The sequence below is a fragment of the Tinamus guttatus genome, unplaced genomic scaffold, assembly GCF_059628265.1.
Source record: "Tinamus guttatus ecotype Peru unplaced genomic scaffold, ASM5962826v1 Tinamus_guttatus_pri_ptg000079l, whole genome shotgun sequence".
Taxonomy (NCBI): Eukaryota; Metazoa; Chordata; class Aves; order Tinamiformes; family Tinamidae; genus Tinamus; species Tinamus guttatus.
In genome coordinates, this window is record NW_028288613.1 from 5,050,110 (window position 1) to 5,076,798 (window position 26,689).

The 26,689-nt window shown below is 43.2% G+C and overlaps 2 protein-coding genes and 1 non-coding gene across 3 annotated transcripts in view; 2 read left to right on the forward strand and 1 right to left on the reverse strand.

Moving 5' to 3' along the window:
• Nucleotides 1–19,777, forward strand: part of EIF3A (eukaryotic translation initiation factor 3 subunit A) — a 29,164-nt gene extending 9,387 nt beyond the window's left edge. The window contains exons 6-22 of the mRNA XM_088520090.1: nucleotides 22–230; nucleotides 1,159–1,330; nucleotides 2,367–2,471; nucleotides 3,165–3,263; nucleotides 3,979–4,095; nucleotides 4,549–4,734; nucleotides 7,764–8,111; nucleotides 8,657–8,761; nucleotides 10,097–10,210; nucleotides 10,460–10,582; nucleotides 11,357–11,510; nucleotides 12,414–12,598; nucleotides 14,410–14,498; nucleotides 15,597–16,429; nucleotides 17,698–17,872; nucleotides 18,016–18,185; nucleotides 19,360–19,777. Coding sequence (XP_088376216.1) covers nucleotides 22–230; nucleotides 1,159–1,330; nucleotides 2,367–2,471; nucleotides 3,165–3,263; nucleotides 3,979–4,095; nucleotides 4,549–4,734; nucleotides 7,764–8,111; nucleotides 8,657–8,761; nucleotides 10,097–10,210; nucleotides 10,460–10,582; nucleotides 11,357–11,510; nucleotides 12,414–12,598; nucleotides 14,410–14,498; nucleotides 15,597–16,429; nucleotides 17,698–17,872; nucleotides 18,016–18,185; nucleotides 19,360–19,595 — 3,420 coding nt within the window. The 3' untranslated portion in view covers nucleotides 19,596–19,777. The remainder of the gene's footprint in view (nucleotides 1–21; nucleotides 231–1,158; nucleotides 1,331–2,366; nucleotides 2,472–3,164; nucleotides 3,264–3,978; nucleotides 4,096–4,548; nucleotides 4,735–7,763; nucleotides 8,112–8,656; nucleotides 8,762–10,096; nucleotides 10,211–10,459; nucleotides 10,583–11,356; nucleotides 11,511–12,413; nucleotides 12,599–14,409; nucleotides 14,499–15,596; nucleotides 16,430–17,697; nucleotides 17,873–18,015; nucleotides 18,186–19,359) is intronic.
• LOC148595657 (small nucleolar RNA SNORA19) lies at nucleotides 3,636–3,768 on the forward strand. The gene has a single exon (XR_015913112.1). It is a non-coding gene; the product is annotated as a small nucleolar RNA SNORA19 (small nucleolar RNA).
• A 5,767-nt stretch (nucleotides 19,778–25,544) lies between the features above and the next one.
• Nucleotides 25,545–26,248, reverse strand: NANOS1 (nanos C2HC-type zinc finger 1). The gene has a single exon (XM_088520007.1). It carries the CDS (start codon nucleotides 26,172–26,174, stop codon nucleotides 25,545–25,547), a length of 630 nt encoding a protein of 209 aa, XP_088376133.1. The 5' UTR covers nucleotides 26,175–26,248.
• Nucleotides 26,249–26,689: the final 441 nt, after the last annotated feature.

Consider the following 26,689-nt stretch of genomic DNA (forward strand, 5'->3'; position numbering starts at 1 on the left):
TATATCTGTTTCTTTCTTTAGGAAGCTTTCAAAGCAGTGGAGGATATTCATGGGCTGTTCGCACTCTCGAAGAAACCACCCAAACCACAGCTGATGGCAAATTATTATCATAAAGTTTCAACTGTTTTCTGGAAATCAGGGAATGCTCTTTTCCATGCATCTACTCTTCACCGATTGTATCACTTGTCAAGAGAAATGCGGAAGAATCTTACACAAGAGGAGATGCAGAGGTGGGGAAAGATAGTTACTGTGATCATAGATTCTATTTTTAACCTCTTTAATACAAAAATGAATTGCACCCCCGAAAGAAGGGGATGGCATATGCTTGACTGTGAGCAGCTTTGCTTGAAGGGTCCCCAAAAGAAATCTAGAGCAAAAAGGATCATTTTACCAAGCTACAGAGTTAGTCAAATAAAAGTCAAGATCACCTGAGTTGAACTTTATTTTCTGCAGCTGTCTGGGGTTCAAAGCAAGTTAATAAGTACCTGTGTTTTGTTTCCTTTGCAATTTGACTAGTATAAACTTTTCCTGAAAGTTGATACATCCGGCAGTGTATGAGTTCTTTGTTTTGATGATAAGTGTGATACTGGCAAGACTCTTCAGACATGCAGGATCATTGACTGTATTAACCTCACAAGTTCATTTACAAACCTTTATAGAATCAGAGTCTAGTGGGAAAAAATATTCTGTGTAACTTTTTAAATTCCTCTTCACTTTTGCGCTCTTGTTAAAATGTCATTTGCACTGTAACATCAAAGAGTACATCCAACTTTTTCAGGAATGTTTAAAAATTGTTGCAATCAAAATGATTTTTATGGATTTGTAGTTAAAATTAGGTCTGAAATCTCTCTGCTTTCTATTGTTGTAATCATTTCATAGTATCTTAGTGTTCGTATATGTGTGTATGTCTTAGATATATTTTACTTGTATATGTACACATGCATACACACCTAAGTAGTAGGAACACATTATCAAAATTTCTGAGTACTGGAGGACATTGCAGGCTCTACTCTTCCTGCGCAGATGCCGTCTTTTCTATTATTGTTTGTATTTTTACAGTTTTTCAGCTCTGGTTCCCATGCAATCCCTATGAATTAGTGTGTATATGTAGAAGAACTGTTCTCAGGCCTTTCCTCGTTTGTGTTTTTTTGTCAACAGGATGTCCACTCGAGTCCTTTTGGCCACGCTGTCGATTCCCATAACTCCGGAGCGCACGGATATCGCCCGCCTCCTGGACATGGACGGCATCATTGTTGAGAAGCAGCGGCGTCTGGCAACCCTGCTGGGGCTTCAGGCCCCCCCTACCCGGGGCAGTCTCATTAATGACATGGTAGGTAGGGGCAGTCTCATTAATGACATGGTAGGTAGTGATGCCCGGGCGAGAAGCTTTTGAACACGGGAGCCTGGCGTCTTTCTAGAAGCACCGTGCTCAAGTGTGAGGCATTAGGTTCCAAATAAAAAAGCTTATTAATTATATGACTTACGGTATAGTGTTGAAATTTCTGATTAATGAAAGGGACTGTTGGTAAGAGTGGCAATAAAGGAAGGCCTGAATCTTTGCATAAAGTAAAGGTTAATGTTCAGTATTGTCTGTTATATTAACCAAAAAAGAGCTGACTTGTTTTGAAACTTCTAGAGGGGCTCTGAAAAAGGTTTTGAACTATAACTTTATTTTTTCCCTATACTGAGGGGAGGAATACTTAAGAACATAGGTTTTATTCATCTCTTGGGGTTTTAAATACGCTTTTGGATAGGGATAGATCAGATATCAAATACTGGGCAGGAAAGACTTAACTAGTTATGAAAAATGCCTTTTGCTTAACTCAAATGCTAGATGTAGCTGTCTTCACACCTTCCACATGCATGCATGCCTAAAACTTAGATTTATCCTTCATTTTATAGTTTGTATTAAATGGCCTTCTGGGCGGTTCTCCAGTTTGTCTTAAAAGCAGTTCAAAAATTTAGAAATTGTGATCCGAGATACTTGTTTTAGTTCAGCAGTAGGCCTGCATGTTGGTGTGAAGGACTACAAGTCTTCATTTGTGCTTTAGCAATGTGGAATAAGTTGAGGATGGTACACTAGTCTGTTTTCTTGTTTTGTGTTTTCTTCTCTCTTTATTTGTAAATGGAAACAGTTAAATGGTGTAGTGTCATTATTTTCAGTGTAATAAGAATATTTTTAACAAATTGAGAATTTATCGAAAACTTAAGAATATTTTAACAAGTTAATGTACTTGTACTTAAAACTCTTGTATCAAAAGGTACATGTAGTGTCTGATTAAGTTCTTGAATGTAAAATCCTTAAAGTGTAGCTATTTGTTAACATTGTATTTCTTTTGACCTCGTTGTTGTTGTTTTGCCTGTAGGTAAGGTTCAACGTAGTGCAGTATGTTGTTCCCGAAGTGAAAGAACTTTACAACTGGCTTGAAGTCGACTTTCACCCGCTGAAGTTGTGCAGTCGTGTCAGCAAGGTAAGGTTTGTCGGATAGTATCTGCGGATGTTATTGGTCTGGACTGCTAGTGTAATACTTGGATATTAGCTATAAATACCAGCTAGCTGTCCGTGTTTCTTTCTTGATGAATTTCTAATAATGGCCTTTATTTGGCCAGATTTCTATGCATGTGCACATACATAACAATCTGGCGTGCTGCCTACATAATCTGTTAAAACGAAATAAAATTTTACCTGAGTCTCTGAGATAATATTAAGAGAGCATTGATAAAGATTCAGTTTTGTGAACTTCTCAGAAGTTATAGTTGGTAGAGATAAGAGTTGAATTTTGTTCAATGATGTAGAAATGAGAAAAAAAAGTTGGTGAATAAGTTTAATGGGGAAATGAAAAAAAAAAACACAACTGTAGTCCCATTTTATTATTAAAAACAGAGTCTTGGAGGTAAAATAATGTGAGATCTTGTTGATTACATTAAATTAGTAATGTGCTTACTGTTGCCGGTGTTGTTAGTCACATACATACAGAAAGTATTAGCTATCCACTATAAGTGTTTCAGTGTAAAGTTATGCCTCAGTAAAATAGTTTAGCATCTGGAGATGCGTGGGTTTTTTCATAGTTGTAAAACAGAAGTGTGCAAGAACCATGCTTCTTGCTTAAAAATGAAGTTCTCTGGGATTTATTCAGCTAAGTAACTTTTAAGAATTGTGACAGGTTCTGAACTGGGTGAAAGATCAAGCTGAAAAGGAGCCTGAACTGCAGCTCTATGTTCCTCACCTGCAAAACAACACCATCCTTCGACTGCTGCAGCAGGTATGAATGAGGAAAGTGCACATTCAGAACCATATGTAAGTTAGAAAATGCTTTAGAGAAAATCCCAAAAGGGAAACTTATGTTGAAGTAAATTTTCCCATCAAACAGAAGACAGTTCTGACTTTAAAATATTCTTTTTCCGGTGTATATCCTATACCCTCATGTTTCTGTATTGTGAAGGTAGAGCCTTAGCAAATACACTTAATAGTGGTTGCATACAATAGTGTATTCTTTTGCTTAGATTTTTTCATCATAGGTCTGTGAAGTCTTGTTTAAGGTAATACATGACTTCTTGAAACTTTTTATTTGGAGTAAGTTTTGGGTGACATTTTCTTTGGGGCTTTTTTATTTCTTTGTTAGCTGTCTTACGAAACGCACATTTCATTGACCTGCTTTCTTTACAAGTGATGAGCAGTGTTATTTCTGATGTGCCAAAGAAATAGTTGAAGGCTAATTAGCAGCATAGCTTTATGTAGCTACTGCTGCCAGTCTCCTTCATACAAAGAACTTGTTCAGGAATAGTAGTTAATCTTAGGTTAAGTTTTAATTCTATACAGAAGTGAAATACTGAAAGGAGTATTTATCACTTCCTTAATAAGTGTGCATAATTTATTGGCAATTTAGCAAATTAACTTTATAATGCCCTTAATATCCTATTTTTTCTCATCTCTTTCCAATGAATGGGAAAATGCTTAACATTTCTTTTCACATCCAGGTGGCCCAGATTTATCAAAGCATTGAATTTACTCGTCTGGCCAACCTGGTTCCTTTTGTTGATGCCTTCCAGCTGGAACGTGCTATTGTAGATGCAGCCAGACATTGTGACTTGCAGGTAAGCACTTAGAAAGACTTGCATGAAACTGTGTGTGGGTTCTGCTATGCTGGATGAAAACTTACCTAGTTCAACATTATGTGCGGGGTAGATAACCAGTTCTGAGGGAGGAGATAAACTAGAATAAGAAGATGCAAGTGGGAGGGCATGTAATTAACTCCGAGTTCTTAAATCTGGTATGGTTTTCTGATTCCTGTGAACAGCAGTTAATATAGGTGCAGTGATTACGTATAAGTGCAGGGCAGCAATTAATGCAAGTGTAGTATGAGTGCGGAGCAGATGCTGAAATTAAGTTTGAGGGAACTTCCGTGGGCCTCAGTCGTTTAGTTAAAAAAAAAGTCCTGAAGCAAGCCTAACATAATGGTGTTTGAGTGATATTACTCATTGGTGGAGCCACAGAGAAATAACTTAAAATAAAATCGAACCATTTTTTTCTGTTTTTGTTTTGCAAAGGTTCGCCTTGATCATACTTCTCGAACCCTGAGTTTTGGTTCCGATTTGAATTACAGCACCAGGGAGGATGCTCCGCTGGGCCCGCAGCTGCAGAGCATGCCTTCCGAGCAGATCAGGAACCAGCTCACTGCCATGTCCTCAGCTCTGGCAAAGGCCCTTGCAGTCATTAAACCTCCTCACTTAATGGTAAGTTTTAAGGGTTTTCTTGTTGTTTTTTGTTTGTTTGTTTTGTTTTTTGCAAGTCTTCTGGAATTGTTGACGGATTCTGACATTCCCTGAAGTACATTTTGTGATGTGCGTTTGTTGTCTTTTAGACTTCTGCTTTTCTGATCAACTATTCAGTCAAGTAATCTGCTTTCAGTGCAGTGGAAATCAGTATCATTACTGTTGTCTATCGCCTTTGAAAGAACTATGCTAACACCTCAATGATAAATTCCACAAATGTAGCATAGAACTAGTGTATTTGAAAATACACTAGTTCTTCTGCACCTGCTACGTGTTCTGCTCTTCTAATATATCTTGATTTTCTGGATTAGTAAAATAAACTTGTGTTGAAGTTATGAGATCATACTTGAATATTACACTGCAGTTACTTTGTGTAGCTTTCCTTGACATAGAGAAGACATCAAGCTACCTAGTGATTAATCTTACAAAGCATTGCAAAGATTTGAGAAGGAAGAGGTTAGTGCTCACATAGGTGTGTTTTATGAAGTGTATTGCTTCTTTTTGCTTGTTTTATGGTAACAGTCTAATATAATTTGGCAGTAATGATGAGCTGCTTTTGCTTTTAAGTTTGTTTTAAGTCCTGTTCAGCCTGGAGAAGAGAAGGCTGAGAGGGGATCTAATCAGTGTATATAAATACCTCAAGGGAGGGAGTGCAGAGGACGGTGATGGTCTCTTTTCAGTGGTGGCCACTGATAGGACTAGAGGAAATGGCCGGAAACTGAAACATCAAAAATTCCATAGGAACTTAAGGAAAAATTTCTTAACAGTGAGGGTGACAGAGCACTGGAACAGGCTGCCCAGAGAGGTTGTGGAGTCTCCTTCTCTGGAGATCTTCAAAACCCGCTTGGATGCAGTCCTGTGCCACGTGCTTTAGGTGTCCCTGCGTATGCAGGGGGGTTGGACTAGATGATCTCTAGAGGTCCCTTCCAACCCTAAGCATTCTATGATTCTATGATTCTATGAGTGCTTTTTTCAGATTAGATTCATTTTAATTTTTCTACCTGACAGTAGTTTGCCATTTGTGCTTGTGAAGAAGGCTAAAATATTCATAAATGCACCCAGCTTGTTAGTGTCTGGTCATAACTAGAACCATCTCAAAATGTACATGAGAAGCCGGAACTGAAATTTCCTGTCTTTCATATTCAAATTTGGATTCTACCCAAATAATAACCTTCCATTTATGGTTTTACAAAGGTAGCATTCATTTAAAATTTGATTTGCGCTTGTGAAAATGCAAAAGCCATTTTTCTCAGCTCTTCCTGGAGAAACTGTAGTGATAAAGCGCCTGGAATATAACTTCAGAGTGAAATCTAAAAACCTGAATGAAAGCTCCCACAACTGAAGAGTTGACCTGTTCATTTCTCTCTCTGGGGCCATTGGCTTTCAAGATCGGATTCACCCATGAGCTCCCATTTCATGTTCTCCAGAGCCCCATATGAGCAAGGTATAAATCAGTGTGGGATTTTTGGTGTGCCTTGTTTATGGTCAGATAACCTTCACTTCTCTTAAAAGAGCAGTGGTAATATTTTTTTCCTCTTTTTAAAAAGTATTTTTTATTAAAAAATGGCAATTTTATCTCATTTTTTCCTTATATTAAAAAGACCTCTAATAATGTGTTAATGTTTGATGTTTTATCTTGTTAGAAATATTAAGAGATATTCATAAAGCCAATCCAAGAAGTAGCACTGTATTGTGGTATCTAATTCTAGGTAAATTACATAAAAGTAACTAATTCTGTAATGCTTTAGGCTCAAAATATTCCACGCAGGTTTTCCTCCACAAAGCTATGTTAATGATTGATGTTAGACAGTGTTGGCTTAAAAGAAAAAGCATCTCTTACCTGCGTATCTGTAGGTAGAATTGTTGCTTAGTCTTGTCTGGCACAGAGGTGTAACGTGCTGGGCAGACAGGCAAACACCAGTGACTCTGCTTGTAAAACTGGAGTAGAGTCTGAGTTTGGGCAAGTTTAATCCTGGTCTGTGTGGTTAGAGAAGCTGTGCACGAGGTTGATACCTTCCTTTTTTTTTTTTTTTTTTCTTTGCCCCCTTTCCCTATTCACATCAAAACTTCTAAAGTGCTTTACAAAATCTAAAATAGTGTCAAATTTATCATAATTTACAAATTTGATAAATTTTAAGATTTTTATTGTGTTTCTGGTATTTTGGCACCTCCGGCTGCCTCAAGCACTTGCAAATCTGGAACAAATTACAGATCTTTGAGTGTTTTTGTTTAATGTCCTAGAAGTGACAGGTTACTAAAAATATCTTTGAGCTGTTAGAAGAGCAGCACAGCTGAATGCAGGGGGCTGGCTTGGCTGCAGTGCTGTGCTGCTGGCTGCCCTTGATTAAAATGGGCAGCTCCCTGAGCTGGCCCAGTTGCACCTTCTTGTGTGTAGAGCATGAGTCTCTTCAGAGAACTGCGCACTGTTCTCGAGGAGAATCCTGGCAGGGATGCGTGAAGAGTGTTCTGTATTGGCAGTTTTACAGTGTTCACACCTATACTGTTGAGTCAGTGCTTTTGTTATCTCGCAGACAGCATTTCGTGTCAGGATATTTTCCTTTCTGTGTACAAAAACAACAACAAAAACATGTTTTAATTATGAAATGGTGAAATATGACACAGCTATGCTTGCCAGAACATGCAGAGGCAAACACGTAAGCATTGTGTTCCTCTTCCTTCACTAATGCAGCCTTACATCACAGACATATGCACGTGCAAGATCTTGGGATGGAGTGTGAAAGTCCAGTACTAAAGGCAGCAACCAAGGTTGCCAGAACACTGTCTCATGCAGGCAACTTTCAGCTCCATGTACGCATGGTTCTGTAGAGTGCTCTGCATGCCACCTAGATAATTGATTAGATTTGCAATTATACAGTTGTATTTTCATGCAGTTGTCAAGTTTGATGAGAGTTTTCATTGAGAAGTATTTGCTGTTCTTTGTGCCTTCTAAAGAGATGTCACATATTGTCTTCTCATTAATACCAATTCAGCAAGAGAAGGAAGAACAACATCAGCTAGCAGTCAATGCCTTCTTAAAGAATTCGAGGAAGGAGCATCAGCGTATCCTTGCACGTCGTCAGACTATAGAGGAAAGGAAGGAGCGCCTTGAAAGTCTGAACATTCAGCGTGAAAAGGAAGAGCTGGAGCAGCGCGAAGCAGAGCTACAAAAAGTCCGTAAAGCAGAAGAGGAGAGACTGCGCCAGGAAGCAAAGGAAAGGGAGAAGGAGCGAATCCTGCAGGAGCATGAGCAAATCAAAAAGAAGACGGTTCGGGAGCGCCTGGAGCAGATAAAGAAGACTGAACTGGGAGCCAAAGCATTTAAAGATATTGACATTGAGGTATGGAACTTAGTATCGAAGTACTAAGTTATTTTTTTATGTTGTGTTGTTACACTCTTAGGCTGTCAGAATTCCACTGTTCTCCAATTCTCTGCTGGTTTTATGCTGTAACTGGTTTTATAAATGGTCAAAAGATTGCAAATTTGACATTTAAATACTTAATTTGCTCAACAATGTGAGTAAATTTTGAGACTGAGTTTGGATAGGACCTATTCCTACCTGGAGGAATGAAGTTCAGCAGTTTAGAGGAGGAGCGCACAGATGAGTGCTTATCTTTCCCCCCACCTCGTATTGTTTGTACAAGAGTTAAAATATGAAACAGACATTGAGATCCTACTTGTGGATATCTGGATTGTCTCAGAAATTGGGATAAAAAGCTTTAAAAATAAATTACTAATTACCCAAAGGAGAGTAAAATAAACTGAGAAAGATTCTAAAGCAAATTACTCCTACTCAGTTGAGAACTACAGAGAAGCTTAAAAGAACGGTGGAAACAGCAATTGTGACAACCTTTGTTTTGTTTTGTGTTGACCACTTGATTGTAGGATCTTGAAGAGTTGGATCCTGACTTTATTATGGCTAAACAAGTTGAACAGCTGGAGAAAGAGAAGAAGGAGCTTCAGGAACGACTGAAGAATCAGGAGAAAAAGGTACAAAGTAGTAAGAATGCAAAAAAAGTCTGTCTGATACGACTTTCACCATTATGTTGGTGTTGAAAATTTTGTCAATTTGCATTGCCTGTGTGAGTGTAAAAAGGAGCATTACCTGTATAACAAGCCAACTGAGTTACCAGTGTCAGTGCACAAGTGTATTCTAGTTAATGCAGTGAGTTTGAGACTAGACCCTTAAGCTGTTCGTGAAGTGGGTCTTAGTTGTGAAGACTTGTTCTCAGGGAGTGTTCAGAGACGGAGAAACCTTCAGAGAAGGTGAGGCTGTTATAGAGAAGCCAAATAAATTTATTACATTAGTCCTCCTGAAACAGAGCATTCCTTTGATAGACTCTTCTTGGTGGCAGAAGAAAATGTCTGAAGCTTGGGTGACTATGGAAGTATAGATTGTCAGAGTAGATAGAAATATATGACAAGAACAAAGTGATACCACCCAGGACTTCCTAGTGTACTCAGAAATGAAACAGATAGTATGATGCTGTTGATAGTTCATTTAACCTGATTTGGTACTAAAAGATGACTAGAAGTGTGAGAAAAAAATTGCTCGGAAAGATTCTGGTGAAGATCTGTGCTGTTGTAGGTCTGTAAGCCTGATGCTCATACTGGACAAGCTCACAGAAAATACAGTAAAGAGTAGAATTAATAGGCACTTGGGTAAATGCGATGTTCTTATTATGATGAGCACAGCTTCTGTAAAAGGAATGTGAGGCAGGACTTCCTCTTGGAGTTCCTCAAAGCTGTCAAAACAGAGCAACTGGAAGGTTAAAAAAAAAAAAAAACTACCAAGAATTATCAATGATATAACTTCTGTGTAAAGAATGTCTAAGGAAATTATTACACCTATATCTGGGATTGACTGGTGTCATATCTTTTTTCCCCAAATCTGTGCTATTATACCTGGCATAGCAGCTGTGGATAGGGAGCAGTTGTACTGACTGCAAGGGATAATGAACTAGGAGACATCAAATGAAGTGCGTAGAAGTCAAGTTCAGAACAAATAAGAAGACACTCTCCAAGCAGCGAGCCTTAGAACTTCTTGCCAAAGTATATTTTACGTTGGAAATGCCCCTCTTCCAGGGAGCGAGGAAAAAGGCATCCATTGATGCACTCTGAATATACAAAAACTTCCATCTTGCCCGGGAAATGCCTGGAGCCAGCAGGAGTTTGTGCTGGGAAGAGCATTAGGGGGAGCATCGTGTATGTGCTTGCTGCAGTCTTGCCTCCTCTCCTTGGTTTCCTTTGGGAAATGCCAAAAACTGAGAATTCCAGGTTTGGTCTTTGCATATGTCCGGCTAAAGTTACCTTGTCTTTATGTAGATTGACTACTTCGAGAGAGCGAAGCGCTTAGAAGAAATTCCATTGATAAAGACTGCCTACGAGGAACAAAGAGTGCACGATATGGAGCTGTGGGAGCAACAAGAGGAAGAAAGGGTAAGAATTTCTGATTCAGGTAGTAAAATCCATTGGTAATGAGTGTGGGTTTTTTCTTTTTCTTTCTCTTTTTTTCAGGTTCTCTTTTCCAGATCAATTCAGAGGAGATAGGAGGTTGATAGATACAACTATTAGCTTTGCAATTTAATTCTTCAGTGTCTTTCTGACTTGGGTAGTGGCTTGGGTGGATTGATTGCAAGCATGTAGTGATGTCTCACCTTGTAATACATTAATATTATTTATTTTTAGATCACTACTTTGCAGTTGGAGCGTGAGAAAGCCCTTGAGCATAAGAACAGACTATCAAGGATGCTGGAGGATAGAGATCTATTTGAAGCCAGGCTCAAAGCATCTCGACGAACAGTTTATGAGGTACAAAAAATCTGGTCTTACAATGAAATGAGGATTTTAACTTGTGACCCTGTGATTCTTCATGAAAGTGGAAAAAAGCACGTACAGTGACTCAGAATTATGACATCATTTGCTTCCTGTTTTGACTGAAAAAAAAAAAAAACCTTTTATCCACTCCTAGATTTTATCATTTACAGCTTCTTTAATGTCCAGTTCTGAAATAAGTTATATAGAAAATAATTGTCTCAAAGGTAGTTAAGTTACTCATTTTAATACAATTTCACTGGTAGAGATCCATCATATAGTTTGTGTCTAAACAGCTATCTGTACAGTATTTTGAACTTACTCTGGTAGAATCATACTGAAAAATTAATTCTGAAGCCAAGAAATATGTGGAAATAAGTGCTTGTGTGTATTTTTCTTTAACTTTTTTGTTTGATAATTATTTTGATACTCAAACCATTGGGTACCTGAAGTCACAGGTCTTCGAAGTTTAATAACAATTAAACTAAGAGGACAGGAAGAGAACTGTTGACTGGTTTCATGCTCTACATTTTGAATATTTTTTCTGAGATTTTTATAGCTTTTCTTATATGCCTATGTTGTGATAAGAAGTAGAATTTTTTTTAAAAAACATTTTAACAAGTTGCTTAATACCTAAAGCTTAAGCAGAAAGCTTAAGCTTCTGTAATAGAGCTAAGTTAGTATATTGCCCTTAGCTTGTTATTCTCTGTAACTGTTTGTGTCTTAGGCATGTGAGTTATGATGGCTTTATGTGACCTCTTTGTGTGTCAGGATAAACTCAAGCAGTTCCAGGAGAGGTTGGCAGAGGAGAGACGAAACCGCTTGGAGGAGCGCAAGAAGCAGCGCAAAGAGGAGAGGCGCATCATCTACTACAAGGAGAAGGAGGAGGAGGAGCAGCGGCTGCGGGAGGAACAACTGCTCAAAGGTAGGCTGGGAATGTGGATACGGTGTCTCTTGTATTCCTCACCCATTCCAGAGCTGTACTTGCTTAACTTCAGGTTTCCCTGCCTCACAATATTAGAGGAAGGTTGTTCTCCTTCAGTCAGTGGTAGAGACCATCTCTGTTAGCTGCTCCGCCTCTCCATTCTATCCAATGCACGTCCTGGATTTACATGTATGCAGGAGGGAGAAAGCAAAAAACTTTTTGGTTTCCACTCCTATAAATATTTCCTGCCCTTCCTTTTCTCCAATCAGGAATAAAGAGATAAGAAGCACTAGTGAAAAATTGAATCTTTGATTTTAATCTTTTAATTTGAGTTCTGACCACTGTCCATGGCACATGTCATACAGGACAGAAAGGGAATCTTGATGTTAGACTGACAGCTAGACTCCTGTGACTCCTGCAGCTTGCTGTGATACTGAATTGCTTTGTCTGATAACCAGTTCCAAGGATTTAAGGATTTAAGATGAACTCATAGACATCCCTTAAGATAAATTCCTGCTTTCTTGTTGCTTAGTGGATGAAGGTTTTAAGTACAGAGGTTTATAACCGTCCAATATTAAAAACTAATGAAACAAATCCTGGATAGCAAAATTCTGGCTTGGCTAGTTGATTATTACTATTTTTAACCTTTTCTAAGGAGGACTCTTTCATCCTACGTGAGTCAGTTATTGATATTTTTACTGGCATATCTGTAGTCTGTACGTGGGATTTAACGTATAGGTATTGGGACACTGTCTGTCTTCCCTATCTAGCAGCAGCAGTTCCAGATGGCAGGAACCTATCATGGTTTCTGTCCGTAGTGCTTTGTATTTAGGATACTTTTGAATATTTGTGAATACAGTTCAAGGGTAGCATAGTTGTATTTGCTGTGTGTTTTATTTACAGAGCGTGAGGAGAAGGAGCGCATTGAGCGAGAGAAACGCGAGCAGGAGCAGCGGGAGTACCAGGAGCGGGTCAAAAAACTGGAAGAGCTGGAGAAGAAAAAGCGTCAAAGAGAAATGGAGATAGAAGAAAGAGAGCGCCGCAGGGAAGAAGAAAGGAGGGGTCTTGATGACCCATTTTCAAGAAAGGTAAATGTTAGCCTTTTTTTTTTTTTTTTTCCCCTTTTTTTCTTTTTTTTTTTTTTCTTTTTCACTCCTTCTGCTCCTGTTTCTGCAGGTGACTTGTGAGTAACTGAAAGTTCAGGTACAAGTAACAGTGTTGTGCAATCAGTTGTAGCATGGACAGCTGATTTAGCAGTTAATTATTATTAATATTATGTCAGCTTAAAAATAAAGCAAAACAAGTAAACCATCAAGCTCTCCAATCTGCTTAAAAAGTAAAAGAATAAAGCCTAAAAAGAACATCGAATACCATTTTCTATAATGCAAATGAGAACTATACTAGAAGTAAGTGTAATGACATACACCAAAGTCAGAGATTAGAGTGTGTACCGAAGGAAAATCCCAGTCTTAAGCATAATTCTTATAAAATATAAAACTATATTCTTATTCATTAAATGAGGTGTTTGCAACTTGTACTTGCGAATAGAAGCATTGGGAAAAATCACTATCCCAATACAACAGGAAACAAAGAGAAATAAGTTATTTTCAAATTAAATATCAAATATTTTAGAAATGCAACTGAATGCTGCAAACATTTTAAACTCCCACTTTTTCAAAGCTTACTAGTAAAAGGACTATTTTTAAATGTCATTCACTTTAGCCATTACCCTTCTTTAGTGCAGGCTTTAGTGAATAATTCTATGAAGATAAGAAATCAGAAGTTTGCAAAACTTGCTTTGAAAGTTTTTTGTTGTTGTTGTTGATTATCTACCTGGTAGACTACCATCACCAGTGTGTTTTATATGAGGCACTCTCAGCCATGGGCACTTGACTGGTATGGAAAAGTTGAGTCACATTCTGAGAAGGATATTTGTACCACTAGAGAAATAACATTATTTGCAGGAATCTGTTGTATTTTCCCTCAGTCCCATTGCTTGTTGGGTCATTTCTACAAGAACATTACCACAAACGTTTAAATAGAAACTCATAGAAGAAAGGATTTGTGAGTTCCTGTACTGAAGTTCAAACTTTGACAAGTACAGAGAGTTTTCGAGAGTGGTTTTAGTTATGTGGTCCAGCTGGATTACACCTTTTTAAAGAGGTCGTCGATTATGTGAAATCACTTGTTTGCATTACTTGTCTAATTGGCTTTCTATGGTGGGAAAAATGAGTAAACCACTTAGGTGTCAAAAATGTTTACCTGGTTTGTCTTTACGTGGAAGTAGATAAGACATTTTACCTTTAGTGAAAGAAATTCCTTTGCGTATGAGCAGCTTGAGTTGCAAATAACTGTTTTTGTGTCGAGGTCTCAGGTGAAGGGTGGATAAGTGCTGAACAAAATGGTCTCTGCTTTAGAAACCTTTAGTTAATCAGCATGATGTCTTCTAAAGTGCTTAAAAAGCGCTTTTAAAAAAAGAGAAGCGTTGTGTAAGTGAATTCCTACTGTCCTCTCCAGTAGGAAAGTAAAACTGGTGGAACATGTTTTTAGTGAACAGCAGTAGCTACAGCTCGCTGTCATATTGTTCATGTGCTTAGTTGTAATAAGCTTTTCTTGTGCTTTAACTTTCCATATACTCTGCCCTGCTAGTACAGTGCATGGCATGAAGGGGGCCCTATTGTTTTTTACCCTATGTAATCAATAAAATCAGTCGGCTAAGACCACATTTAACTTATTTGACCACCTGATCATTCAGTATTCTCTACAAGAAATAATGTATTCATTTAAGAGTATACTATGCTTAAAAAGTCATTAGTTAAAAATCTGTATTTAAAAAAAAAAAAAAAAAAAGTAATTGAATTGAATTAAGAGAATGCTCTTAATTTGTCCTGACCTACAGGAGTCTCGTTGGGGTGATAGGGAGTCTGAAAGCTCCTGGAGAAGAGGTGGTGAGACGGAATCTGAGTGGCGGAGAGCTCCTGTGGAAAGGTAATTGGGGTATAACAATTTTTTAAGAGGTGAAGAAAGTCAATCCCAACACAAATAGGTACAACATTTCTGTTTCCAAGAGGTACATACCACCTTCCAAACACCTTCCAACCTTGTAATGTACTATTGCTTATTCCTCTTCATTGTTGAGGAAGATTTTTTAAAATTAATTGTATAAAATATATTAATCTGGTGACAAAGTCAAGGTTTGTGGTTCACATGTGTATGTAAAAATAGTCTTGCCTTTACTACATACAATGGGGTTGTGAAAATGACCTGCTGAATGCTGTCTACTGGGTGCCTGAGTGGACTGCAGGCATTAAAATAAACAGCACGTCCTTAGAAATGATAGGAGGCTTTAACTGCTGGTCAGTTGTGCCTGATTTTTCCAGTGTTATTAAACCAAGCATATTCTAAAGTGTTGTGGTAAAGCCCCAGGGAAAGTCTCCCCACATGTATCGTAGTAAGGGGAGTCTGTGCAGGTGCTGACAGCCTGCCAGGACCCAGTGATCCCTGTTGCAGTCAGTTGGCACGAGCAGCAGCAGTGGATTGTGTCACGAGCTTCCTAAGGTGTCATGCACAGTCTAGGTGTGGATGTTTGTCACTGAAAGTCCTGAGCCAGAACTGTGCCAGAGCATATGGAAACACAGACTAGATTATAGGGTTGTTATGGGCATATAGAAGGGGGATAATTGGTGGACGTGGCTTTATTTTTATTTTATTTTATTTTATTTTTTTAATACAGATTCTTGGAGTTAGCTAGAGGTTTTTCACATTAGGCTCAGTCTGGTAGCCAAACCTGTTCTCTGTTGTGTTGCAGCAGATGGGCCATCAGGGACAACTAAACAGTTGTGGTTTTGAAGGAGATAATAAACTATTCAGTCTTTGCTGAAGCTGTAGAAAAGGTTACCTGTCAGTTTCCTGTAGCAGTGAGGCCATCAGAACCTGTGTATGAAACCTGCAAACACTGTAGATGTCTTTGTAACCCCATGTCAAGTGGGTCTTCCAGGAAATTGTACCCTTGAGGGGTTTGATGCCATTAATCTAACATGGATGGGGCCAGTTTCTCCTGCTTGCTCATTCCTTGTGCTTTTGCAGGGACTGGCGCAGAGGAGAAGCAAGAGATGATGAAAGATCTTTTCGGCGAGGGGACGATCTGCCCCGGCGAGGCGCTCCCGAAGAAAAGGAGCGTCCTTCGGAGTCGGCTGAGGACAGGCCACCTAGGCGTGAAGGCGAAGAGGACAGGCCACCTAGGCGCGAAGGGGATGAGGACAGGCCACCCAGGCGCGGCTTGGATGATGACAGGCCACCCAGGCGCGGGCTGGATGACGACAGAGGAAGCTGGCGAGCTGCAGATGACGACAGGGGTCCCAGGCGTGGCTTGGATGACGACAGGCCACCCAGACGTGGCTTGGATGATGACAGGCCACCCAGGCGTGGGCTGGATGATGACAGGCCGCCCAGGCGTGGCTTAGATGATGACAGGCCACCCAGGCGTGGGCTGGATGATGACAGGCCGCCCAGGCGTGGCTTAGATGACGACAGGGGCAGTTGGCGAGCAGCAGATGACGACAGAGGACCCAGGCGCGGGCTGGATGACGACAGGCCACCCAGACGTATGTTGGATGACGACAGACCACCGAGGCGCGGGCTGGATGACGACAGGCCACCCAGACGTATGTTGGATGATGACAGGCCACCCAGGCGCGGGCTGGATGACGACAGGGGCAGCTGGCGAGCAGCTGATGACGACAGGGGTCCCAGGCGTGGCATGGATGATGACAGGCCGCCCCGGCGCGGGCTGGATGACGACAGGGGCCCGTGGCGGAGCTCAGATGATGACAGGCTCTCCAGAAGAGACGATGACAGGGGGCCGTGGCGGAGCGGGGAGGATTCCAGGCCAGGACCTTGGAGACCCTTTGGTAAACCAGGTAAATGACCTCTGGAGCATGGGCTGCTGCGATGCAGTTAGTGTTGATGATGGGAGCAGCAACTCTCTAAAAATGTCTGAATTAATTTGGCTAATATGGGCCCTTAAAATTAATCCTTTTCATTTGTCTGAATTAGAGAAAAAAGTTAAATGCAGCAAGTGTGTATTACTTTCCCAGGAGATACCTAGAGGTCACATAGTAATGTGGGGAAGCTTGCCTGTCTGGTGTGCAAAAACCAAAATGTGCAAGTTCAGTGACCTGGTAAGGAAGACCTTTCGATTAGATATGCACACCTTCATTTCTCCCCGTTTCATCTACTTTTAAAAATATGTTTGAAGTTAACCTCTTTCTAAGGAGGATTTTAGATAAGTGATTCCAAGTTGTTCTAGTTTTGATCTTCTTTTTAGTGTACAAAAATATTACTGTTTTTACCATTTGTTTTTATTGGTTTGGAGATTCTTCCTTGAAAGTCCTGCTTTGAGCAGGAGTTTGAACTCAAACCTCAACTGCCCATGATCTTGTTCTTACATAGTTCCCATACATATATAGTTTATTTGCTCTCACTGCTAGCAAATACTGCCTTTCTTTCAGGTTCCTATGACATGTGTTGATGATGTTTAAATGTTTTTCATTGTCTCTTTTGTTGACATTTACATGTTTACCATATCAGCTGCAAAAAGTAGATGGTAAATACATAAATCTTAGTACTCTTTTCATAGATTTCTCCTCTACTGTTTTTTTTTTTTTAAAAAAAAAAGCCTAATACAGAATTCCCATTCCTAAATACCTGTAAATTAAGATTATCATGGGATGAAGGATGTGTTGTGTAAATAGATGGTAACTGATAGTTGCATTTTAAAGTACTGCTTTAAAAAGCAGTAAGTTCTTATGAATGTGTTTGCCTAAGATACTCACTTGCAGATTTTCACAGATGAATCTATCTAAGCTCCTATTTATTTCTTCCTTTGCTCATTTTGCAAAAATCACTGAGGAGCATGGCCTTTTCTGACTGAAATGTGCAGAGTATAAACATCTCTGTGCTGATCCGTTACAAGCAGTCGTGGTATGTGAGGTGTACAGTTGGTATGAAGCAGTTTCCTCACATTTCGTCTGAATGGCTTTTATTCAAACGTACGTGTTTGCTGTAAAACCTGAGCAAGATCCTTGGGGCGCACAAAGCTCAAGAACCAGTTTCTGTGAGGAAGGTGTAGGATGCTGTGTCTGTGTAGAGCTCCGAATTGAGTCCCAGGTGACTTTGTGGCTTGCAGGGGGGTGGCGAGAGCGCGAGAAGGCCCGGGAGGACAGCTGGGGGCCCCCCCGCGACGCCAGGCCCCCGATGGAGCGCGAGTGGGATAGAGACAAAGACCGGGACGAGAGCGAGAAGGACCGAGAACCGGACAGAGAGCGCGACTTCGACAGGGACGATCGCTTCAGGCGGCCCAGGTTTGACTTTGCTGCTTAAATATGTGCCCAGTGTTTCTGGGGGGGAAAATTACGTATCTGTGTCCTGATTTGCTGTCTCTTCTTACTGTAGCAGAGGTAAAATGTTAACATTTAAACTTACCTAATGTTTCAAATGGCAAAAGGGATGATGCTGGCTGGAGGAGAGGACCAGCTGAGGAGACTTCTAGCTGGAGGGACTCGAGCCGTCGTGAGGAGTGGGACAGAGGTGGTCGTGACATGAGAGACCGACGCATGGATGACAGAGACCTGCCCCCAAGAAGGGGGCCACCACTCAGATCCGACCGTGAAGAGCGTAAGTTTCCTTATTGCTAAGTGCTCACCTACATTATAGGTCCTTCATGTTGGCCTGCAGTGATAGGTGTTGTAGTGGGAATAAGTTATATTTGCAGTCAGCAAAGTGATAAATACATCAAAGCTTTAGTGTATGGTAACCTTGCTGTGAAGTGTCAAGGTGGACATCCCAGAAAATCACTTCTATCTCATTTCTCAGAGGCGGCATTTGCAAATAGGGCCTTATTCGTTCCACACTATTAATGATACTAATTTTGATTAATCATCTGTTTCAATTATATACATTTATTAATACTGTATTCAAAAAATACAGTAACAGAAAATGCATACGCTGAGAGATCACATGGAGCAATTCTAACGAATTCTTACGTTCAGAATCTCATTTCATTTTAGCTTCAGCCCTCTGTGTCAGTGGTCTGTGAATTTGGGTGCTGTCATGCAGTGATCTTGGTGAACAAACCTGAACAGAACTTCCAGCTGCATGATGATGATGGTTCTCCATGTGCAGATTTTTTTTCTTAAGACATCAAGAACTGTTTTATAATTTGACTGACTGTTTTGATATAGGTGTTATTTGATACAGCTTTGTTTATAACTACATAAACATAACTAGGGTGAAAAATATGAGCTCCTTTTGATGAAAAAGAGCGATTCTTAGTATAAGTGAAGAGTTTCTGAATACTGTTATCAGTGGAGTTGTATGAGCCAGTGCCATTTTTGGTTTCAGAAGACTTGAACAGGAGTTTATTGTTTTGAGACACTGAACACCAAAAACGTTTTTACGTAATTGTTTCCAGCTAGGGTCTTTCTATTTTCAAGATTCAGCTTTTCTCAACGAGATGCATTCTGTGCTTTTTATAATTCTGATATTAGTGTAAAATAAAAATATATTTTACATCATAAAACTGTACATCAACAGAACATTCTTATTTCAGTTACTCTCTTTTAAAGATGTCAGTATTCAGTTGTTCACAGCGATGCTGAATCTGAAAAGAGGCTTGAGAGGAATTTGCCATCCATTATTTCATTGTCAAGTTGCATTTATTGTCATCCTCACAGTACCACTGGCAAGATAGAGAACAACTGAATGGGACCCGGGCTTGGGTGTGTTTATTTGGGCTCTTGCAGGCTGCAGGTGGAAGGTAACAAACGTTTTCCATGTGCTTCTGTTGTAGCGAGCTCCTGGCGCCGGGCTGACGACAGGAGGGAAGAGCGTGGGGAGGAACGGGAGGCAGCGCGGCGGCCTGCGCCCCCTGCCCCTGCGGCCTCCGCTCCCCCCGCAGCGTCCAAGGAGCGGGAGAAAGACGGGGAGAAGGAGAAGGGCTCCTGGAAAACCGAGAAAGAGCGGGAGCCTCTTCGCCGTACGAAAAACGAGACAGATGAAGAAGGGTGGACCACTGTGCGACGCTGAGCGAAAATCAGAGCAGTTCAACCCATGTTTTAGCCTTGATTGGATTGAATCCACAGGTTATATTTGTGCTTATGAATCTTCTCAATTGGAATTCTTTAACAAATATTTTGAGATAACATGAAAGCATGAGCCTGAATTACTTACTCATATAGATCGATCATGCACAAAAGTCACAGCAGAAGTTTGGAAATTTAATGCCAGTTTTTGAAATTTCAAATATTGCTTATTTCATGGATCACTTGTTGTTAAAATAAACAGTCCCAACAGCTATCTTGAGTAATACTTCTATCTTTCACTAAAACAAGCTACCTTTTTAGTTGTTGTTAATTTGGAATGGGGAATTATCATCAAAGAAGGTGTATTTGAAAACACTTGTGTTCATATTGTGGTGGAATTACTGAAAAGCAGAGCTGGATCAATTACCATAATTAGCCAAAAAAAGGATATTAAACCCTCTCTTATTTAGGTATTTTTGAGGGTAAGTGATTTTGAGGGACGTATTTTATCATTATCTAAATTCAGTAAGTGTTGACATTTGAATTAAATACAATAATAAGCATTATGAGCATTAGCTACACTGGGATATTTTCTGTAGATTTACTTGAATACATCTGCCTCTGGAGCTGTTTTGCAGTAATGTTCCAGTAACGTGTACTGCTCAGTGTACAGCCACAAAACAGAGCTTTTACCATGCAAGCGTTTTGGTAAGCATATTGCTATGTATTTTCTGTTGCCAACAGCATAACTGCTTTTTCCATTACTGGATAAGTCATGCCTTTCAAAGATTTATAAATATTGTCATATTTAAAATGTGTGGTTTTGGAGAAATTACCCCCTCCCCTCCAATTCTTTGTCTTCAGGGTACATTCTTTCCCTTTCCAAAAAAGTGGTTTGTAGTAATGGCTATGTTGACTTCAATTTTGGGGTGCAGTAACAATAATGAACTATCTGGTCATACTGAAGCCGATACAGAACTTGCTGCTGTGTGTTTCTTCAATGATAAATAAACAACTTCTGGAATTAGCTTCTCTAGCGTCCTGACTTCTTGTTGAAAGGTACTTGAGGACAGGAATTCGGTGCCTGTCAGTGTGCCTACTACTTTCCCTGCCAGGTGGATGAGGAGAATGTGACGGTATGGGGGACGCGGTTCCTTCCTAAGCAACCTTAGGGAAATTTGACATGTATGAACACAAGTTGTAGCACTCGTCTTCCTCTTCTTTTCCTGTCTTTCTGAGTTTTCCAGATCCCAGTCACTTCTCAGGAACTGAAGCCTTGCTGTCATTGTCCCTGTCTCTGTGCAGCAGCTGCCTGTCCCCTTAAAATCATAGAGTCATTAAGGTTGGAAGGCACCTCCAGCAGGGACACCTAGAGGACATAGCACAGGGTCTCATCCAGGTGGATTTTGAGGATCTCCAGAGAAGAAGACTTCACAGCCTCTCCAGGTAGCCTGGTCCAGGGTGCTTTCACCCTCCCTGTTAAGGAAAAATGTCTTAAGTTCCTGAGGAACTTCTGATGCTTCAGGCTATGGCCATGTCCTCCTGTCCATGCTGCTTGCTGAATCCCTCCTTAGTGTTTTCCTAAGCACAACCCGTGTGGGGTGTGTGTGACTCAGGCAGGCCTCGAGGGGTGGCAGCACCAGAGCGCTCCTTCCACAGGGGATGGTGGGTGCTGCCGCTGCTGTGGTGCCTGTGGCTGCCCTTCAGTTGTTGTGATTATGGGTAAAGGGGGCTGCAGGAGGGCTCTGCTCCAACCTCCTGCTGTGAAATTGGACCCTGTTACCCAGGGCTGGGGCCAGCCTGGCCCTGACACCCTCTGAGGCTGGAGGCTGTGCAGGCTCCCTGGGCAGCCGTCCCTTGGGCTCCCTGTGAGGAGCCCGGCCCCCTGTTCCTGCTCACCTCCCCCGAGGTACCCAGGGGCTGCCCTTAGCTCTCATCAAAGCCTCCCCTACTCCAGAACAAGCCCCTTTCCCTCAGCCTGCCCTGACAGGGCAAATACTCCAGCACCTGACCCTTTGGGGCCTCTCTGCTGCCCTCGCTCCACTTTATCAATGTCCTTTCTGTCGTGAAGGGCGCAGAACTGGGCACAGTATCTAGGTGTCATCCAGTTAGTGCTGAATCCTCTTGTCCACAAAACTAGTTATTCTACCCTAGAAAGCAGCAGTTTCACCCTTGGTAAATCTATTCTGGCTGTTCACCGTCATCTCCTTCATGGGCCCAGAAACTCGCTCTGCGAAGATCCAATACATGATTTTCCTAAGGACTGAATGGAGACCCTGGTCTGGAGCTTCGCGGATCACAAATTGGGGTTTTTTTTTTTTTTTTTTTTGTCTTGGAAGGTGTATGGAACCGTTGTCTTTCCCCTGTCATAAGGGAGATCTGAAAAGTTATGTGTTTTTAATATTATCCAAGCAAAACCCTAATCATGTAAGGATGAATGTAGTAATGGTCATTGCATCAGATAATGGAACAACTTTATAAGGGGACTTGCATAAGTTACTATTTTTTAAAAAGTATTTGAGATTGTCACAATGCAGATCTCAAAATATTTTGAACTACCCCATGTAGTATTCTCTGGACTAGGTTACTTAACAACAGATCTAGCAGACGTGAACTTTACAGACACAACTGTCTTCATTGTCTCATTTCACTGGTTTATACAAAATTCTACCTTCAGTGCTCAAAAACTACTTCTGACCAACAGATGAACCTCTATGTATCGCCACAACTACACTTTAACACAATGTTTGGATAGCTGGAGATCGTCGAAGCAGTAAAATGAATTCTAAAGCAAGCTGGGTTTGGTTCATCTTTAACTGAAGTTTAAGATGTTTGGTGAAGCTTAATAAAGCAGAGATTGTAAAACACCATGATTAGATCACAGAACTGCTCAAGGCTGATGGTGCTAGATGCAAATGTGGCTTGATTAAAGCGATTTCAGGAGTAAACCAACAGAAGCAAGCTGCTTGAATAGCAACTTTCTAAGTTTTGTTTCCACTAAAATGTTCTTGTTCTGTGTTTTAAGAGTGTTTCAAATGAAAATTGGTGATTAAAGACAGAGACAGCTGGAATAAAGGAGCCTTGCTCCAAACTGGGCACAGAGACACAGTGCAAGACAAATCATGACCTTGGCCTCGTGAGCTTTAATGCAGTCATGAATGGGGCCAAAATATGTTTGGGAGCTATAGGTGGGACTGGTGGACTGGATTGCAGATCACTGCAAAGAGCTGCTGGCAAGAACCACTGTATTTAAGGAAGCTTTCCTACTACAGTAAAAGGCTATACTTAAACTGTATGAGCCTAAAAAAATCAAATTACGTCAGTGAAATGTAAGATTCAAAATTTACCTGTCATTCAGAAATTAGTAAAAATGATATGTATTTTTTTTCTTTTTACAGAATTGCAGGAAAAGGGCAAGCAAGGAGCATAGCAAGAGCAGGCACTTCTTCCTGTTTTGCAAGGCAGGACCAACATGTTCTCAAGTTAGTGGCATTGATTTAGTTATTGGTAGGATGCAGATTCTGCAAACTGTTCCAGTGCTTTTCACTTAACTAAAATCTCCCTCCAGTATTTGGTTCATTCCTCTGCTGTGTATAACATTTTAAAATATCACTATGTAAAAGACTCACTTGCATAAGTGATTCTTGAAAAATACTTGATTTAAAACAGTAACTTTGATCTGCAAATGCCTGCAGTTAAAAGGAAGTTAACACTAGCCTTGCTCTTCCTAATTACCTTCTGGGGAGCCTGTAAAAGCTTTCACTCTGGGCTGCTTTCTACTTAAACTGTTCATGGATCCTAGGATCTAAGTTACTCATTAGCAGCTTAAATTGTTTCCAGTAATCTAGGAAATCTGCACAGAACTGCAAGCACTATCTATCGTATGGAGCTTTTAAGGGTGGCCAAGCAGCAGCGTCTCTGCTCGCTCTGAGCTGCAGAGAACACACAGGGGCGCAGGAGGCCCCTTGGACAGTTACTTGAGCACTTTCCCCTCCCTCCCGACACAAACCTCCTCAGCACCTCGGTGTTTGCAAGATCAATCACATGGGCTTGTGAAAGGCGACTCCCCGAGAAGGATGCGCTGCTGCTAAACGCTCATGCAAAGGGACTGCTTTGAAAACCTGGCTTTTAAAACGTCTTTTGCCGTTTCTTGGTGTCTTCTCCTTTTCCCCGGTGGGTCTGTTCAGTCGCACACTGCACTGTCCCACGTGCCAGCACCTGGGGTCGGTGCTCAGCGCCGCGGGGAGGCTCCGCAGGCAGCTCCGCGCCGCTCCCCACACCGCACACAGGGCCAGGCCTGGGCACGAGCCGGAGATTTGAGCTCCAGCTGCTGGAGGGAGGAACAGGCCAAGCCACGGAGCAGCGTTTGGCATCCTGATGAATCCCAGGCTTGTCACACAACAAGGGAGCTGGTTTACAATCCCAGAGGAAGCACCAGCACCTCCCACGCACCTCCCCTAACACCCTGCCAGTGCTGCCCTTAAGAAAAGCTTTCAGGAGTTCTCCAAGGACGTTTCTTTCTTGCTTTTGTCTCCACTAACAAGGATCTGGGTTAGAATACACATAATGAACTTCTTCATTTTTTTACAAGGAGGTAACAAAACCATGAAAGAAAATTCCACAGTATTATATTCAAGCTTGAGTCTGAGTGCTGGTAGATGCAGATTAAATCTATGTGGACATTACAGTGTAGAGTTAAACTTTAGCAGCTTACAGAGTAATGCAGGCCCTATACAGAAATACAACGTACAACTTCAGGATAAGGAAAATGCAGCTACTACAAGATTAGCTGCAGCCATTACAGCACTATTTAACACAAGCCCCATTCCATTTGGTAAGTAGACTCAGCACTAACTTGGGATGAATTTGGTGGAGATTCAAGAGAGCACCTGGAGATTCAACTCCTCCATCCTCAGCGCTGCAGCTGTGCCAGACAGTGGCCATTACAGGCAACAAATATTAGTCCTTCCTTTCCAGCCCATTTTGCACCTTTTGGCCCCGCTCCCAGCTGTCCTGTTTCCCACTATCCTGCCCCCATACCCTGTCGAACACTCTCCTACTTCCCTTTTTTTGAAATGTTCTGTCAGCACCTGCCCCGCTCTCCTTTTCCTGGCTGATCTCTAGTGGTTCGTGCCCAAGTTTTTCCCTCCTCCCTCGTTCGGGGAGCGCGAAGCCGCCCGCAGCGCAGCCCCCTCGGCGCTGACAACCTGCGCTTGGCTCTGCAGCCCTTGCTCCAGCCACAGCGCAAACCCCCTGCGGCTCCCACCACCTCGCTGCAAACTGAGCACTAGAGCCTCAAGGCTGGCACAACCCTGCACGGCCCTAGGTCTCCAGCTTCAGTCCGTGCAGCGCTAGGGATGTTTTGGTTAATGCCATATGTAGATCTCTCCTGTCTTACAGTGACTTGAGCCCTATTCTTCCCTCCACCCTTGACAAATACAACCTTCCCTCGCTGATGTCTTGAGTTTTGCTTTAGCTTTTCGAAGTCCAGCTTCTCTCTCCATCACCAACAAGCCGCACTAAGGGCTATTTCCTGCCCTACCTCTTGCCTTTGCTTCAGGGGCCGCTGCCCCGCGTGGAGCCGCGAGTCCTTCCCCAGCGCCGGGAAGGAGGCACGGGAGCCCCTTTGCAAGGGGCAGCACGAGCACAACCGCGGGCGGCTCCGCACCGGGACAGGGGCCGGATCAGCCGCTCGTGTCCGAGCTCGGCAGAGGGAGCCGAGCCCAGGCCCTGGCGCAGGGACGGGGAAACGCAGCTCCGGCCGCTGGGATGCAGGGAGGCCCGGGACGGAAGGGCAGCGCCGCCGCGCACCCCTAAGCGCTCCCCTTTACCCGCCTCCCCTCCAGCGCATCTCGACATAGACCCGTCTCCTTAAAAAACAACATATATATATTTATACAATAAACAAACACAGTGCATCCAAGGGGCGCAGTCCCCGCGCGTCCCCGCGGCGCTAGCGCGGCCGGCGGCGCGGCGCGGCGGGCGCGCGCGGGCAGTACTTGACGGTGTGCGCGTAGTCGCCGCTGGCGCCGCACAGCGGGCACGTGTAGCGGCGCAGCACCGGGCACAGCACGCGCCCGTCGGCGCCGCGCAGGCTGTGCGCGCCCGGCAGCGCGCCCGCCTCGCGCGTGTTGCGGCAGAACACGCAGCCCGGCAGCCCGGCCTTGCGCAGCCGCGCGCCGCCGCCGCCACCGCCGCCCAGCCCCGGCGGCGCCGGCACCACGAGGCCGCCCCAGGCGCTGCCGCGGGCCAGGCGCTCCGGGCGGCCGCAGAGCTGCAGCGCGCGCAGGTCCAGCGCGCCCTCCAGGAGCCGCCCCGCCGCTGCTGCCGCCTCCTCCTCCTCCTCTTCCTCCTCCTCCTCCAGCTCCTCGTCGTCCTCGAGCGCGGCGGGGCGCGGCCCCGCGCCGGGCGCCACGGCCTTGGTGATGAGCGTGGCCAGCCCCAGGTAGTCGTTCCACGAGTTGAACACGTTGCCGCGGGCGCTGCGCGCGCCGAAGCGGCCGCCCGGCAGGCGCTGCCCGGGCGGCAGGTGCCGCTGCGGCGGCTGCGGCGGCTCCAGCTCCACCGCGGGGAAGGTCTCCATGGGGGCGGGGCGCCGCGCCGGCTCCGCGCCCGCCCCGCTCGGTGCCTCCGCTCGGGCCGCCCCGCTCCTGGTGCCGGTCCCGGTCCTGGTGCTGCCGCCGCTTCTGCGGGCGCGCGGCCGCGCGACGCGCCTCAAATAGGGCGGCGGAGGCGCCCATTGGCCGCAGCCCCCTCCCGCTCATTGGCTGGCGGAGCGGGGCGGGGCGGCTGCCGCGCTCCTATTGGTCGCTGCGCTCTGCCCCCTGCTGTTGATTGGCTGGCGGGGCGGGGGGCGTGGCGCCGCGTAGGTGGTGCCCGGGACCGGGAGCCGGACCCCGTCCCGGTTGAGCGGATGCCGGAGAGCTGCGAGGTCCGCGGGGGACACCGCTTCCCGCCGGGAGCTGCTCTTCCCGCGGGGTGTTTTGTTCCCGCAGTGCTTTAACGCGTAATAAAGTGACTTTAATTTAGCGTGGGACGTGCCGAGCAGCTCCCCCAGGAGGCTACAGAGCGCTCGGAAAGGTCTTTTAAAACATTTGC